Source organism: Sceloporus occidentalis, unplaced genomic scaffold (assembly GCF_023333645.1).
Source record: "Sceloporus occidentalis isolate IW3139 unplaced genomic scaffold, rSceOcc1.0.p SCAF_5, whole genome shotgun sequence".
NCBI lineage: Eukaryota > Metazoa > Chordata > Lepidosauria > Squamata > Phrynosomatidae > Sceloporus > Sceloporus occidentalis.
In genome coordinates this window covers 36,737,889-36,756,055 of record NW_028316985.1, presented here as the reverse complement: position 1 = coordinate 36,756,055, position 18,167 = coordinate 36,737,889, and the positions used below count along the sequence as shown (strand labels likewise).

At 43.0% G+C, this 18,167-nt stretch overlaps 1 protein-coding gene across 11 annotated transcripts in view; it reads right to left on the bottom strand.

The window, feature by feature from the left end:
- TNRC6B (trinucleotide repeat containing adaptor 6B) overlaps positions 1-18,167 on the bottom strand; it is a 154,280-nt gene that overhangs the window by 37,799 nt on the left and 98,314 nt on the right. For all 11 annotated transcript variants that reach the window (XM_089523662.1, XM_089523663.1, XM_089523665.1 and 8 more), the window contains 3 exons: positions 13,308-15,626; positions 11,170-11,325; positions 8,759-8,937 (listed from right to left, as the gene is read on the bottom strand). In XM_089523662.1, coding sequence (XP_089379788.1) covers positions 8,759-8,937; positions 11,170-11,325; positions 13,308-15,626 — 2,654 coding nt within the window. The remainder of the gene's footprint in view (positions 1-8,758; positions 8,938-11,169; positions 11,326-13,307; positions 15,627-18,167) is intronic.

Sequence of the window (18,167 nt, the reverse complement as noted above, 5' to 3'; positions counted from 1 at the left end):
CCTGATTCTAATCTTAGCTTTCATAAACAAAATTGAACAAACCTTAAACAAGTTACTATATCAAGGTTTTTTCCATCTTAAATACAGGATTTTAGTTAACAAAGTTATTGAAATAGTAAGGGAAAACTGGAAACCATTGCTATCAAAACATTTAAACTTGATGCATTCATCAAGCTTTAGGAAAAGAGGTCAGATGAACAGGTTGATTACCTGTAACTGGTTATTCAAGTGGCGATCATCTGTGCCCTGACACATTAAGGTTTTGCTTATGCGCAGAGACTCCATTCGGAAAATACAAAACTGAGCAGATTGGCGGGTAGACTTGGCCATTCCTGTGCACTGAGCATGCCCAATCTAGCTCCACCTTCACTTTGAGTTGGGCATAAGAAAAAACAAGGACTGGAAGAGGGGAGGTAGGGCATGTGTGAGCGCACAGATGACCACTTGCAGAACCACAGTTACAGGTAACCAACCTGTTCTTTTTCCTCGTGGTCTCTGTTCACATTAGGGTGACTGCAAAGCTTATCTATGGAAGGTGGGCAGGTCACTGTAGAATAGCAGATAGAATAGCATGGCCAAAACTGGCATCCTGACATGATCTGTAGTCAAGGTTGTAGTGCCAAATAAATGTTGAAGGCTGTGACCATGTAGCAGCCTTGAAAAGGTCAGGCAGTGGAACACCTCAAGCGAAAATAGCCTATGAGGCAACAACCCTGACTGAGTGGGAGCGAACAGAACAGGCCGCTTAATAAGTTCATAAGCCAAAAAATGGTTTGAACAATCAATTTCACAAAATGCTTCAAAGAAACACCTTTCCTAGGCTCACCAGAACAATCAAACAACTTGCTAGACAAACAGAACTCAGAGGTGTGTTGAATATAGAGGGCTACAGCACAGCAACAACCAGAGTGTGAGTGGTCTTCTCAAGAGAAGTTGACAGTTGAGGATAGAATGTAGGTAAAACATTTTGCGAAAAGTAGAAATAAGGTATCACCTTAGGCAGGGAGGAAATATCAGGTTTCAGAGTCACCTTGTCCTGATGAAAGGTAAGATAGGCCTTGCCTGAACAATTAGCAACGAGAAACATCATCTCCCGGGACAGTTTCTTGCTAGACAATCCCTGGTTTAGGAGGATGTTACTAGATATACTCTCCGACATCTTGACCACAACTATGGTATTAGTGAGAAGCTGTAGAAAAGATGAGCTGTCTAGTCACATGGGAAGGTTTCTCCCAAGGAATTTCTGCCCTTTCCTGCACTGGAGCAGAACAGGTGACACTTTGCATTCTCCAGAGGAGTGATGAGATCTACATGGGGGTTGCCCCAAGGAGATGTAATGATAGAGAATTCTTCCTGGGGTAGAGCCCACTCCTGTTGAAGGACTCAGGCATGACTCAGAGAGTCTGCTAAGACGTTTTGTTCCACTAGGTCAGTGTTGGTGAACCCACTGCATGCGTGCCAGAAGTGGCATGGGAAGCTATTTTGGCGAGCATGCTGCCATGGCAGTGTGAGCCAGGGAGCTAGAGGGGCAAGGAGGGCCGTGTGCCAGCCCAGCTCCTCCCTGCAGCCAGGAGCAGCAGTGCACAGCCCGTCCCAGGCTTTTGCAGCAGGTTGCCCTGCCCCCTGTGTGTGCTGGGCTCTGGAGGAGGCCGGGAGAGACAGAGAGAGCAGGAGTAGCCTGGAGAAAGGATAACAGAAAAGGAGAAGAGGGAGTGAAGCAGAGTATCATAAGGCAGGAAAGGTATTTTATTCCCCTCATAATCTTTTCTCTCTCTCTCCTCTCGCCCCCCCCCCCTTTTCTCTCGGAGGTTGCAATTGGTGTTGTTTGTTGCTTGGTTTTGGTGTTACACAAAAAATTGCTTGGTGGGGCAGTGCCTTCAAAACTGACAGAGTGTGACTTTCCCAAGGTCTCTGTTTGTTGTGTGGTTTTTGGTGTTTGGTGTTTTTTTTTTTTGGCACTTTGGAGGACAGTGTCACACCAAAAATTGCTTGGTGGGGCAGTGCCTTCCTTCAAGGCTGAGAGAGTGCGACTTTCCCAAGGTCTCTGTGTTTGTTGTGTGGTTTTTGGTGTTTGGGTTTTTTTTTCTTTTTTTTTTTTGCACTTTGGAGGACAGTGTTGCATAAAAGACTTGTTTGGCGGGGTAGTGCCTTCCTTCAAGGCTGAAAGAGTGTGACTTTCCCAAGATCTCTGTGTTTATTGTGTGGTTTTTGGTATTTGGGTTTTCTTTTTTTTTGCACTTTGGAGGACAGTGTTGCATAAAAGATTTGCTTGGTGCGGTAGTGCCTTCCTTCAAGGCTGAGAGTGTGTGATTTCCCCAAGGACAGTGTCGCACAAAAGACTTGCTTGGTGGGGGCAATGCCTTCCTTCAAGGCTGAGACTTGGGTTTTACCCTGGATGTAACATTCCCAGAAAGCAGACATCCTGCCACAGAAGCTCTGCCCCCCAGAGAGCAGAAGTCCCTCCCCAAAAGGTGGAAGTCCTTCCCTATAAGCCCTGCCCCCAAGAGGAAGTCCCACCCCCAGAGGGAGGAAGTCCTGCACCCAGCACTTGGTGAAGGAATGCCTCTGAGTTTGGGTACTCAGTCTTGAAAAGGTTCGCCATCGTTGCACTAGGTGGATAGCCACTGGGTGTGATGATCTCTTCATGCACCACTGCCAGAGGTCTAGGAAAAGATGGAGGAGAGTCTGTAAGTGCGTAACCCCTTGTTTATGTAATGGACTGTCGTAATGTTGTCTGTTACAACTTGGACAACTCCATCCGTGAGATTGTGTTGAAGGCCCAGAATGCCTTGATCACTGCCACTAGCTCCAAAATGTTGAAGTGGAAAATTGACTCAGTGGTGACCATTGGCTTTGGAGTAGACGGTTGTCGGTGTGGATACCCTACCTTAACAGAGATGTGACCATGGTCACCATGCGTAAAGGCTGCAGGAATTGCAAGGGCATGCCACCCACAATGTTGTGAGGATCCCTCCATCAAAGTAGAGATGTCCATACATAGGGATGGAGCACCAGCATCAGGGAGTGGTGACTGTTGAGGGAATCAAATGCCAGAAGGAACCAGCTTTGGAGGGGCCTGAACCTGAGGCATGTCAAGTAAGTTACAACCGTAGTTGAGGCCATGAGCCCCAAAGCCTTAGGGTATCTTTTGTAGGAGAGCATCTGCTTCACATAAGCAGGTCTATCTGAGACCAAAGGGATTGAGTTTGTCATTGTGGGAGGTAGGCGCAGCCAGTGCGACGTTCCAAGGTTGCCCCTATATAGACTACTTTTGAACTAGTTTCCAGGATGGACCCTGAATGGCCCATATTCAGACCAAGGTCAGTGAGCAAGGATAGAGCGAGGTGAATATCACGGAACAATTGGGTGCAAAAGGATGACACCAGAGACCAGTCATCTAGCCACGGGCACATCTGTACTCCTCACGTGCATAGGTGGGTAACCACTATGGCTAGGTACCTGGTAGAAACTCACGGGGCAGTGGAAAGGCCGAAGGAGCAGGTGGTGTGCTGGCAGAGGGTCCCTCCAATGGTGAATCTGAAGCATTTTCAGCACTGAGGATGAATTTTGCACTGTGAAAATAAGCATCATTCAGGTGTATAGGCACAAAGCAGTCTACCTGACAAAGAAATGAGAGAATGGAGTGCACAGTCACCAGCCTAACTTTGCGTGCAGTGATGGAATGATTGATTCCTCTGAGCTTGCAGCATAAGGCGGAGGCCACCGTCCTTCCTTGGCACTGCAAAGTATCCTGTGAAATAGCTGTCCAGGTTGGTCTCATCTGGAATGGTTCTACAGCTTCCTTCAAGAGAAGTGATCCCATCTTGTAGTGTGGAACGAAAAACGGCAGTAGGGGGAGCACTTGGAAACTCCATGGGGTAGCCAAAGCGCACTATGGTGAGGATCCAGGTGTCTGAGGTGATGTTCCACCAGGTGTTTGTAATGGTAGTAGAGTCTGGGAGTAAAAAAGGGACCCGGAATGTAGAAAACTGGCATCATAGATAATGTCATCCCCTGCAAGGGGTTAAAAGCGAGACTTTCCAGAGGACGGCCTCCTAGAAAAAGACTGTTGTTGTCCAAATGGATGTCAGGAAAAGAACTAGAGGGACTGAGAGGGAAGGTCCAGATCCTGAGAATAATGAAGCAGATACCACTGAGGGAAAAGGGCCCCTTGAGGCTGTCTATGCCCAGAGAGGCCAACCTTTCAAGCTGTCAAACAAGCCTTGCACAAGTGGATTAGGGACACATTGGTCTTGGAACTGAAGAGACCTCCACAGGGAAGATCCTCAATCTTCCTATGGGCGATGCCAGACAGGTCTGTTAAACGAAGCCACGCACACCTATGCATGCAACAGTACCAGAGATGACACTAGAAGCACAGTGCACTCTGTCTCCAGAAAGTGAATCTGTCATTAAAGAAGGCTAGGGCAGCGGTTCTCTGGCCATCAGGCAGACTGGGGATAAACCCTACCACCTTGTCCCACAGAAACCTCTGATAACCTCTGTTGACGTTTAAAGCCCTCCATGGGCTGGCCCCTCCTTACTTATCAGACCTTCTTTCTCCTCACCTTCCCACCAGGGCCCTCCGTTCTGGTAGTCAAGGTCTGTTGTCTCAGCCCAGGATTTCCTCTGCCCCATCTCGGATTTGCCCCTTTTCACTTGCTGCCCCTCACTCCTGGAACCTTCTTCCCCCGCGAGCAAGAGCCATCACTTCTTTAACCAGCTTCAAAACGGAGTTAAAGACCATCCTGATCAGGGCAGCATTCCCAGGCATTGCATAATTGTCACTTGCTATTTGATGTTCTTTTGTTGTCTGTTTTATTGAATCATTTCCTGTATTGCTATGTATTTTATATGTATTATTCTACTAGAGAGGCTCCTTCCCCACCACCACTCCCTTTGTGTCATGTCTTTTTAGATTGTAAGCCCGAGGGCAGGGAACCGTCCAATTAAAAAGACTGTATATACAGCGTTGTGTACATTTACAGCGCTTTATAAATAAAGGTTAATAAATAATAATAATAATAATAATAATAATAATAATAATAAGCACACATGCAGGCCTGCATGTTTCCAACCTTGACAGCTAGAGATGCAGGCGAGTAGAATCTTCCTCCAACAATATCAAGTCTCCCACCTGCCCCATCAACCAGAGCAGAATGGGCTGTCCCAGAGGCCCTGGACTGTGATAATCCAACCAACAGAGAATTTGGAGTTGGATGAGTGACAAGACAAGGAGCAGTGAGGTAGAGAAGCTGGCTTTGCCCATAAGTATTCCATCACTTTGTTGAGGGCAGGCAGTAGAGGCAGCAGGGCAAGTGTGGTACGTGCTAAGGGCCATAACCTGGAAGACGTGAGTCTGCAACAGGTGCAGAAGGAGACTGAATGTTCAAAGCTAGAGCCCTGGCCATGCGTACTACAACCTCAGAGAAAAGAACACCCTGTAGCGAAAACAGAGGGCCTACATCTTCTAGAGCTGGGATGTATTGCCAGGGTAGAAACAAAATAGGCATCAGCAATGTTGGTAATGACATCAGTATTTAGGTCGGTATCAGCGTCGGCATCGCTGTTGTTGACATTGGTGAAGATGTCTGTATTGCTGTTCGTATTACTGTAGGTATTGGTGTCGGTACTCAGGTTGGGATCAAAGCTTGTGTGGTACCAAGAGGCACTGGTAACAAGAGGTTTCAATAATGAGAAGTGGAGAAGCTTTGGAGATGGTACCAATGATAAAGCCCCATATTGGGGAGTTGCATGCAGGAAATCCCTATCTCTTTAAGGAGTGAGAAAGAGAATGCAAAACTCTTCCAACAGTAATTAGCTGACTGACCAAACCCAAAGGATGCTCACCAATGGCTTCTCTACATCCTGGAGAGAGGTGACTAGTGGAGTGCCACTATCAATTACGTGGATGAAGGAACAGAGACCATGCTGATTAAATTTGCAGATGATACCAAACTGGGAGGTGTTGCTAATTCCCCAGAGGACAGGATTAAAATTCAAAATAGTAATAGCAATAGCATGTACATTTCTATACTGCTTATCAGTGCACTTAAGCACTCCCTAAGTGAGTTACAATTTGTAAGCTAATTGCCCCCAACAATCTGGATATTCATTTTAGCGAACTCAGAAGGATGCAAGCCTGAATTGAGCTTGAGCTCCCTTGGCTGGGATTGAACTCGCAACCTCATGGTTTGTGAGTGAGTGGCTGTAGTACAGGCATTTAACCACTGCGCCACCAGGGCTCCTTCACAGACTGACCTTCACAGATAAGAGGGCTGGGCTAAAGCTAACAAGATGAATTTAAACCAGGAGAAATGTACGGCAGTACACTTGGGCAGAAAAAACAAACTGCACAGATATAGAATGGGAGACACCTGGCTAAGGATCTGGGAGTCTTAGTAGACTCTTGCAAATAAGCTAGTAAAATGCGGGCTGGACAATGCAACTATTAGGTGGATTTGTAATTGGTTGACTGTCCAAACCCAAAGGGTGCTCAAACCCAAAGTGACCAGTGGGGGGCCACAGGGTTCTGACCTGGGCCCAGTGTTATTCAACATCTTTATCAATTACTTGGATGAAAGAATGAGAGGCATGTTTATCAAATCTAAGTATGACACCAAATTATGAGGAGTAGCTAATGCCCCAGAGGGGCCTCTTTCAACCATGATTCTTCAGGGAGTAGCAATCATATTAGCAGAAGAGAATGGATAGTTCCACAGGTGAAGGTGGGACAGAAACTCAGGAAGGAAAGCTACTGGACAGCAGCGGTACCATTTGGAGCCATGGAGAAAAAGATCTGGCTGTGTTCCTGAACCATCTGAACAACATCCACCCCAACATCCAATTCACTACGGAAAAAGAAAAAGAAGGAACACTGCCATTCTTGGATGTCCTAGTCATCCGCAAACCGAACCAACGTTTGGGTCACACAGTATACAGAAAACCCACACATACAGACAGATACCTGCACAAGCACTCCAACCATCACACAGGACCATAAAAAAAAAAAAAAAGCACAATCGAAACACTGATAGACCGAGCAAAATGCATCAGCAAACCCCACTGCTTGGAAGATGAACTGAAGCACTTGAACTGGGCTTTAAAGGCTAATGGTTATTCCAGCTCAGACATCAGAAGGGCTGTCAGGCCCAGGAAAACCCAGAGGAGTGAAAACAAGCAGCCACCCAAAGGGAAGGTATTTTTTACCATACATCAAAGGAGTCACAGACAGAATAGGCAAAGTGGTGAGGAAGCATAACCTGCAAATGGTTTACAACCTGCAAATGGTTTACAAACAGACAAAGAAAATCCAGCAAATGCTTTGCTCAGCCAAGGACCAGAGAGGCCCTCTCACAGCTGCAGGAGTTTCCCGCACACCATGCAGCTGTGGACAAGTCTACATAGGGACCACCAAACGCAGTGTGCAAACAAGAATCAAGGAACACGAGAAACACTGCAGACTGGGCCAGCCAGAAAAATCAGCAGTAGCAGAACATGCCACAAACCATCCTGGGCATAAAATACTGTTTGAACACACTGAAATTCTGGACCATGCCAACCACTACCATGTCAGGATGCACAGGGAAGCCATTGAAATCCACAAACATCTGGATAATTTCAACCGGAAGAAGAAACCCTTAAAGTGAATAAAATTTGGCTACCAGTCCTGAGGAATAGAAAATAAGGACTCAGCAAATGCAAATGGGAAACCATTCAGAGTCAGGGGATTCCCAGCAGATAATGATCACCAATTAGCAGACATTAATCCTCTTTTGCATTAGCCTCCCAGCCTGAGGCCTGCCATCAGCACAGAACAATACACATGCAAATCACTCGTGCATTCCCAGGCTTACACAGTATATATAGACCCACTTTTTCCAGGTAAGCATTCTCTGAAGATGCCAGCCACAGATGCTGGTGAAATGTCAGGAAGAAAATCTTCTAGAACAAGGCCACATAGCCCAAAAACCCCACAAAAAACCAGTGGTACTTTAGTTAATTGTTCTTAGCACTGCACAGAAGGCACCGTTAAGCCAGTCTTTTACCTTGAAAACCATATAATGATGCAATCTAAAATGAAGCAACAGACAGTGGCTGGAAAATGAGACCCCAAGTCAGAAGGCACTCAGTCAACTAATACGGAAAATGACAAATATGAAAATCATTGTGTCTAATGACACAACCAGACTCAAGGAGAAAGTCATTCATCTGCTGCTTTGCTTGGATGTGCAAGTAAGATCCAAAGCTGCACAAACAGAATCAGTAAGATTCCAAAGAAGCCCTACCAATGTAACCACATAATACAAGTTTATGCTCCAACCACAAAGCCAGAAGAAGAGGAACTGAAATATCCTATGGAAGCATCCAGGAAGAAAAGTATCACACACCAGAACTAGACATGCTGGTGACTACAGGTGAATGGGAAAAAATCAGAACTGATCACTGTTGGAGAATTTGGTCTATGATCAAGAAATGATGCACAAAAGACTTATGAAATTTTGTAAGCCAACATTCTGTTTGTTGCAAATTCATTCTTCAGATACCTAAACAGACAATTACTGTATATGTGATTGTCACTAGATGGCAAAAACTGAATTCAAATAAACTATATATTTGCAGCCAGAAGATGGAGAAGCTGGACAAGAAAAGAAACAATGAACCTGACATGTGGTGCTAGAAGAGAATTCTACAGATACCATGGGCCACCAAAATACATGAGTCTAAGAACAAAATAAACCTGAACTCTTTTTCTCACCTTGATTTGTGGTTTCTTGCCTCCTTGTCCCCAGTTTGTTGAATTATGGGAGGAACTGCTTCCCTGAGAGCCTGTTGTGTTCCAGACTCCTCCTTCTTCTTCCTCTTCCCAGCTGGAATGCCGTGTTCCTGATACTGGCCCATCATTATCCCCCCAGCCATCTTGTGATGGTTTGGAAGCTTTGAAAGAAATTTTCAAAATTGCAGAAATGTAAGTATAATTATCAACAAATATAATTTTATTACTCTATATGGGAAGTTCCATGAGTTATACATTATACCAAAGCTGGTCAACACATGCCTTCCACTTTCTTTGATCCCCCCTCAACACTGGCGAAGTTAGACTGGTGGAAGTTGGACTTTAAATAATCTAGGGGGAACCAGGTTGCTCATCCTGAGTTATGCACAATCACAATCTATTTATGCTCACTTGGAATTATACAGTGATGTATTCAAGATGAGCTGCCCCTCTCCCAAATGTACACAGAATTCTATGGTGAACAAAACTTATTTTTAGTTTCTATAATTTAAGCTTCATATTCTGTTAACTCTCATCTGTTATAATTTACCCTTTCAACACCCCGGCGTCCCAGTTAACCATGTTCTAGAAAATATTTTTCCTACTGAAATGTACTACTATTCATTTATGAGGGGAATGGTCAAAAAGACAAAGTGGAAATCCATGACACAAATACTACAAGTAACATTTGTTATTGTTATTACATACATATGTAACAGTCAAATTATTTGCAACAGCAACCAAAGCACAGAATGGTATAATGTAACTTCTTAATTTCATCCACTAAAGCAGTGATTCCCAAAGGATGCAGCAAGGAGAAAAAGGGGCAGCAGAGTGCAGCAAGGGGGAAAGGGGATGGCAGAGATAGGCCTTCATTTAAAGCAGTGGCCTACTGCCCTCTTTCCCCTCCACTCCTGAGCATGTGGTCTCTGTAAACCAACTATACACAAACTGGCTGTACCCCTCTCTGTCCCAATGAAGGAAGACTGAGTTCATCTTCACCAGGGAGAAGCCTCTCCCTTTGCACCTGGTCATCTTGGAAACTATTTGCCTTCGCTAGCCTTTGCCACAAGGTCAGAATGGGTGAGAGGTTTCCCAGTCACTGCTCAGCCAGCTGTTCGGATGCTGCTCCCAAGGTGACTGGGTGCAAAGGGAGCAGATACCAAGATTGGTAATTTTCAATGTGCAGTAGAATAACAGACCTAATATCAACAAATGGGCACTGGGGTATGTGTGTTAAAATTATCTCCCAAGAAAGGGGGTGGAGGTTCAAAACGTTTTGGGAACCACTGAACTAAAGCCAGCCAAGGAATTCAAACACTCCTTATAAGTCACCAATCTTGTTCAGTGCTCGCTTCTTGCCAGTTCAGCTCAGCTTCTAGTCTCTCAGATCTCTGGCTAATTACAGTTTCTATTCATTTACCACTAATCATCCTGCTCTTTCCACAAGCCCTGTGCTGTTTTTATTATTACAAAAAGCAAGGTAGAAATAAAAATTTTATTTATTTATTTATATCTCCTTAAATTGGTTTTTGCCAATTTCCTTCACACAATCCCATAATTGTTTCAGGATGTCCGAGTGCATTTGGTTCACAGAACTTGAATTGAAGCTTCAAATACCACTATGAAAAGTATAACACACCAATGAATTATCATACAGATTCCAGAATATGTGATTAGTAGTCTTAAAAGTTTGTGCTCCGTTTAGCAAGGCCTTGCATAACTCAATAAAATATTGGCAATATTCAACTAAAATATAACATTACTGTGATTAAGTAGATTGAGTCTACAAAAGCTTATGTTACAAGCTTTTTTCTTGCAGCTTCAAAGGTGTTACAAGATGTCTTTGAATACAAATAATTTTTGAAGTTATGTCTAAAATAAAATTTGCAATTTTTTTTCCTAATGAGAAGACACTACTCTTCAGAAAGTATTCAGCATGAAAAGCTTAAGAAGCAGCTACCCAAAATTCCAGTGTTTTAGACTGACAATACCTCCTTTAACTATCAATACTCTGTATCAGAATAAACTTGTAAATTTAATTCTATTGGCATAACTTCCTATTTATCTAATCTGAAGACCAAGGGTAGATGTCCATGGTGGTAATTTGAGAATTGCAAAGATGAAGATATTAAAAGTAAAACAAACAAACAAACAAACAAACAAACAAACAAACAAACGCTTTATCCTAAGGAGCTGTTTTACTTAAGGCTATAAATGTTTCCATATTTTGCTTTTTAAAGTTCTTTAAAGGTTCCTACATTTTATAAGCACTTAATTTCAAGTTTACTACATTTTACAATAGCCTGTCCACATTCCATTGTAAGAAAATTATGAATTATATAGCTATTTTTGTATAATTGTAATAGAAATGGAAACTGATGGGTACTCACTAGGTTTTATGGCATTTGATGCACTGGAGGGTCCATTTCCCCAACTGGTAGAAGCCCCTGAATCATCAACTTCAACCCATCCAGGGCTAGTTTCATTTGGTTCACCCCAAGCAGCTGTACCATTATCTGGAGCAGGAGGTGTGCTTTTGTTCCAGACTTCATACAAAAAGAGTATTGATTATAAACCTTTTATGTAATGGACTTGCCTTCTGACATTTAGCACATCATTATTTGGATTTCTTTTTTTCACACTTTTCTGTGCAACCAACCTCTTTCCTATTTCATGCTTTGCTATTTGGTTCCACGTGCGCTTGAGCCCTGTTGAAATTAATGGGGCTTGTGCACGCGGTGTGCACGCCATTGACTCTTCGTTGTGCAGCTTTCAGCATAAGCTGAAAGCAGCATATAGCACCTCCGCACATGACATGGGCGTGCTATATTACGTTGGAGTGGTGTTTAACAAGTACCCACACTTTGATAGGAAAATGTGTATCTGGAACACTGACAAAGGCAAAAGGCAAGAACAGTGTAAGAAAGGAAAGACTGATGAGAAACTTAAGTAGCCCTTTCCTCTGCCCCCATTCCTGATGTGAACGACCCTTCCCAATAGCCCTTTGCAAGAGAGAAATATCCTATTGTGCTTTGGTACACCTGGATACGATGTAACATAGCAATCTGCAACAAATAGATCTCTACTTAATGTTACTGAACTAAATTGCAGCCTCTAATGCCTGGGAAAAGCCAAACTGTTTTATACAAAATCAGATAACCAATCATTTTAATCTGCTGTCAGTAGATAATATAACATAAAAATCAGAACATTTAGACCATAAGCAATCAATCTGAATTACCTGCTGGCCAAATACCATGTATAGATAGAGCCATGCATAATTACCGAAGACAAATAGAATGTAGGTACTAGTAAAGGGAGTCTGCCTAGCAAAACTTTTACAAAAGCATTATGACTTACAGTGCTGCATCTTTACAGACCCTAATCTAAAGAGAATGCGCCATGTATAAGTAGGCTGCAAATAATTATCTGAAAGCAGTAACTACCTGTTAAACAAGGAAACTAAGTAGAATTCCCACATGGCCATGCGAATCATTTACAGCAGACTATATATGGTAATTGAAAGAGTACATACAATCCTGGTGGCTAGACAAAGGGATCCAGTTATGGAAACGATAAACGTATGTCCAGTTATGGAAACGATAAACCTCTATTTGTGAGGTTTCCCACAGAACTCATTTTCTTCTCACAGAATTCTCTCAATGGAAATGACTGGGTATCTCCTGCTGTGGAGAGCACAGGGGCATTTTCACCATGTTTCTGCCCCCTTCCTAGTCGCATCCTGGTGTACAAAAGGCTTAAATGCTCCACACAGTCTAGAAGGTACTCTGGGCCAAAATAACTTTAGATTTTTTTTGCAGGGGGAAGGGGGCTAATATGCCCACCTAGCCTCTGATAGCTCTTCACTCCTAATTTAGTGGGTAGCTTCACCTGCGGATCTGAACTGTTGACGTTTCACAAAAGCATATGTTTACATATACATAGTCAGAGTAGTAGAAATCCAACTGTACATGTACAATTCCTGTGCTGGCATCTAGATCAGCCATAAGGCAATAAAACCACATCATTCTATGCCATGCTATTTCTGCTTTAAAAAGTGAGACATCTCATTGGATGTGAGGACTCAACATTCTATCTCAAGTCACAACTACAGTGGACCATTGGTATCTGCTGGCATTTGGTTCCAGGACACTAAAATACTAAAATCTGTGGATACTGAAGTTGCGTTTAATACAATGGATAGTGAAATGGTGTTAGTTAAAATGGCAAAAACAAGGTTTTTATTTTGGAATTTATATTTTTAAAAATATTTTCAAGCCATGGATGATTTAATCCATGGATATGGAGGACCACTTGTATTGGTACCTGTTGACAACTATGGAATATGACAGGGACTCAATTGTAGTTTTTAAACTGGTGCATTTTAAGAACAATGATTTGCATGTATATGCATGTGTGTCTTAACAGCAGGTTTAAAGGTTACAGACATGGCAGTTACCTTTCTATTTTATTTAGATCTGTAATAAATAGTTGGTGTCATAATAAAGAAGAAAATTAAGGACAATACCTGAGGTTGCTACTTTGCTTGGCCTTGGAGTAGGGAGGTTCTGTTCCCGTTGAGCTTGTCCAGCTTGTGAGTTCTTGTCCCACAGATTCACATTCTTGTAGTTGTAACTGCTGGGGTCTCCCCATGCTGAAGTGCCATCATCGATATCCATTTTACGACTAATTGATTGGGGGGATGGTTCTTCCCAGCCACTTGGCTCATCATCTTTTGAGGCATTTGGCTGCGGCCCACTGTTCCAGTTAGGATTGGGTGGCCTCCCATTTCCCGGAGGCTGTGGTGGTGGGCCCCAGGAGCCAGGTGTCTCTGACTGCTGATGGTGTGGCTGCTGCTGATTATTCCAGGAATTTGGTTGTCTACCAGTATCATTCCATGTTGGATTTCTTTTATTATTATCCCACCCTCCTTTTGAAGAACAGTTTGCATTTGCACTATTACCCCAAGTCCCAATTTCATTTTGACCAGCTTCTCCCCAAGTTGACATTGACTTGCTTGCTGAACTTTCCCAGTTGTTATTTTTTGTTTGATCAACATCTTCTCCCCAGCCATTCTTCCCAGAAGACCAACCCTGATTAGGTGGCCGCCCATTCCAACTTGGGTCTTTGTTGGAATTTTCATTCCAAGATGTCGTCACCTTCTCATCAGGTCTTCCTCCTCCCCAGTTAGAACAATTGTTCTTATAATCATTCCATCCTCCAGTGTTTTTGGGCTCCTTCCATTCTGTTGGAGTAGAGAGCTCACCCCATCCAGACTTGATTTGATTGCTTTGGCTGGGTGCATCTCCCCAGCCCCCTGAGCTCTTTGTCTGTATGGCAGAACTCTCCCACCCCTCAGTTCCTTTATCAGCTTTTCCCTCTGTCCTTGGCATCTCTTCTATGTCCCAAACAGTATCTTGCTTGATTTGAGTTTGACCCCAGCCAGTATTTGAAAGTACTCTGGGGTCTAAATCAGTCCTGCTCAACAAAGTCTGCAAGACAGCTTGGCAATCAGGATGTGTAGGCCTGTATGATCGACGTCCAGAATTGTGACTATCACTACTTCCTGCTTTATGGTTGCTTCCAGTGCTTTGACCTCCAACCTCACTTCCTGTAGAGCTGGAAGATCTTCCCCAACAGGGAGCCTGGGAATTGCCTTGATTTTCAGGAAGGGGATGGCCCTTTTGATTGTCCCATGCTCCAGTGCTAGAATTTGGTTGGTTTGGACCACTCCATTCTCCAATCTTCAGTTCATCTGACCCAGACGGCTGTTTCCATTCTCCCTGAGACACCCCTGATGTCATTTTGTTCCCTTCACTCCATTTGCTTTCACTAGAGTGTTGAGGGCCAATGGTCCAAGACCCATCACCCGTAGACCTGTTACTATTATCCCAAGAATCATTTCTTGACCCATTTGATTTTTGAACAGAAGCTCCCTTCCATGAGTCCTCCCTATCCTTTCCATTGTTCCCATGATTTCCAGAATTGCTTTGACCAGAAGCACTGTCCATTCCAGAAGCCCCCCTAACTGTACCCCAAGACCCAACGCTCCCAGTTTTTCTCTCTCCAGTGATTTGTGAAGGGGCATCAGTGCTCCTGGAGGGGTTCACAAAGCCCATTTCAAAGGACATTCCCTTATTTTCCATTGGGTTTGGTGAACTTAAGTTCAAGGAGTTAGTGTTTCCATTTTTTGGTCCATCAGTGTTGTGAATTTGAGCCTGTTCTCTGCCAGAGACAAAATTAACACCCGCATTTTCCATCTTTGACTGCTGTTCCCTAGAAGTCTGACCTGCTGTATTGATCTGTGCATTGGAGCCACCATTATCAGATTCTAAATTCCCCTTCCTTGAATTACCCTCTTGGATTAGTGCTGGCCAAGCAGATGGGTTGCTATTTGGGTTAAAGTTGCTGAAGCCAGGGCTAGGTCCAACTCTGTCCTGCCCACTCAAGTTCCTCCAGTTTGCTAGACCACTAGTACTCTCTGCTGCAGGATTGGAAGATTGAACAGATTTAGCCTTAGGATCAGATTTCCAAGCCCCAAGATTACATTCGTTACCAGAGCTTCCCGACTGACACTGGTTTCCTTTTCCTTTGTTGCTAGTGGTGCTTCCTGGCAGAGTGTTCTTCTCTAAACCAGGGTTTGAGGCACTGTTGTTGTCTGTGGTGTTTTCGGAAGAAGATTCAGTATCTTTGCTGGCAATACAAGGCCACTCTTCCATGTCAGACCCGTCTACAATCACCTTGTCCCAGACGTGAGTTGGGTTGGCATTGGTGCTATTGGAGGAGGCTCCAGGACCCCAAGTGGAATTTGCATAATTTGAAGCAGCAGCACCTCCAGTTGTTGAATCTAAAAGTGAAAAATACTCAGAATGATTAAAAAAGCACACAAAATATTCCAAACAACAGATGTGAGTTATTTGTATGCAGCACCTGAATTTTAAGTTATTTACAAACCATTCTTTGTACTACAAGTTATGCAGCTTCTACGTGTATGATGTTAACTAGCATAGACAGCATTTTTAAAAAAGACTGAACAAAGTGAGGATACCACTCATGAATAGTTATCAAAATAACATAGAATTTAAGTCTCCTAGTTCACATGAAATATGCTTCTAAATGTTGGGTGTATGCATGCACACACATGGCAAATATGGGAGAAATACTTTTTTCTTCAGGCCTGATTTTGGGATTGCAGTGGCATGCAATCTGGCTACTGATGGAAATGAAATGCTGAACCACATGACCCTATATTTTGATCCTGCAGGTGCTATTGTGTTGTCATTGTTTTATATCTGTTATGTAGCTATGAATTTAGCTACTAAGAATTTAGAATAAGGTCAAACAAATGATCTTTCTAGATCAACAGATTATGGTGACTAATTAAGGAATGTAACTTCCAATTACAACTTATGGGAGATATGCCAACTGGATGGAGGGGATGGGTCAAGAAAGAGGTTGGACTACAATCAATGGGTAGAAAAATCCTGGTAGAAAAAAGAGTATTTTACTAAAGGAAAAAAAACCCATACTGAAGAAAAGAACTGTAAAAACATTTGAATATAGAATTTTCAGTTGGACATATATATATAACCAGAAGTATCACCAATAAAAATTTTGTTCACTTGCTTCATTCTGGGGAGAGATCTCAATCAATCATAAACCTTGAGTGTGCAAGCCATTCCCACGACAAAGGACTAAATAAAGAACCAGGCTTTGAAACCCTGCTGGATTTGACTGGCATCTCATTGAGCCATTAAAATCTGGGGAGCTCACAAGCAGAGGACTCCAGTAGTAGTAGTAGTAGTAATGATAAATTATTTGTATTTTCCCACCTCTCCCAGGTGGATCGAGGTGGGATTACAACCTAACATTGACAAAAAAGTTACAGCAATAAAAGAAATAGTGTACAACAATTAAAACAATTAAAAACAGTACAGTCAAACAACAATAAGATAAAATATTCTAGTCCTGGATAAAAGAGTGGAGCAATGTCTTCCACAGAAGATTGGATGGATAGGCTTGCTGGAAGAGATCCGTCTTAACTGCCCTCTTGAAAGCCTCCAAGGAGGTAATAAGACGGATTTCTTCCGGGAGGCTGTTCCATAATTTAGGAGCTGCTGATGTAAAAGTTCTTTGAGAGGTTGAAACTAGTCTAGTTGGATGTACTTCCGACAAATTTTCCCTGGATGTCCTCAGAGTGTGGGGCGGAGTATATAGGGAGAGGCGTTCCCTTAAGTAACTCGGGCCTGAGCCATGTAGGGCTTTAAAGGTGATAACCAACACCTTGTATTGCGCCCGGAAGCTGATAGGTAGCCAATGAAGATCTTTCAAAATTGATGTTATGTGGTCAAATCTGGAAGAGCCAGTGACCAATCTAGCTGCCATATTTTGAACTAGTTGAAGCTTCCGAACTTGGTACAAGGGCAACCCCATGGAAAGCGCATTACAGAAATCAAGACGAGAGATTACGAGTGTTTCAAGGTCCTTTGGTCCAGGTAGAGACGCAGTTGGCATAACTATAATTTGTTCCTAACAAGTGATATTAAAGACATACTCCATTTGAACATCTTTCATTTACCAAGAGTAACAGTTCTGATCTGAGTTCAGATCTCCACAAATCTATTTTTCAAAGTGAGCCAAGATTGTCACAGCACCTTGTGGATGTGAATGCCATACAATAATTACATGTTGCATTTAGAAGTAATTCCTTTTGGCAATTCTGAATTCCATATACTAATTATATGTTACATTTAGAAATAATCCCATCTGTCAGTTCTAGATCTACCTCCAAATCATTTTCACTTGGAGAAGCCAAGATTTATAGTTATGAAAGAAAAAAATATTTTTGAACTATTCATCGTTTTATAAAACTCCCTGCTCCACTGTCTATTTTATAAAATAAAAAGCTTTAAGGCTTCCAACAGTTCACAGATTTTACTCTGATTACTTTCATACTCTGATCACTTTTCCATTTTTAAGATATCCCTTCTTGAGATGGGATACTACACATCTATCAAAGGAAAACTCGTCTCATTTCCAGGGTCAGCCTAGCTCTGAGTTACTCCTGCTCATTCGTGGCTATTTCCCTGCCACGGTCCATCTACTCCAGGATTCAGTTTCCAACAATAGTCATCAGATCATCCTAGGAAGCTCACAAACAAAACATTCTTGGTTCTTTTACAACCAGTTTCTAGTATTCATGGTATTCTGGGTTTCCTCTCTCTGATGAAACCTGGCACTGCAGTAGTGCCAGTCTTTTGGGGACAGGTAAGTCAGAGTGCTAAGAGATTCTTTTTCCACGTTTGGCAGCTGGCAGGAACTCTCAGGGTTCAGTTGGTCTCCCCGTGCTATTTAGCACATACACAAAACCACTAAGTCATGTTTCAGG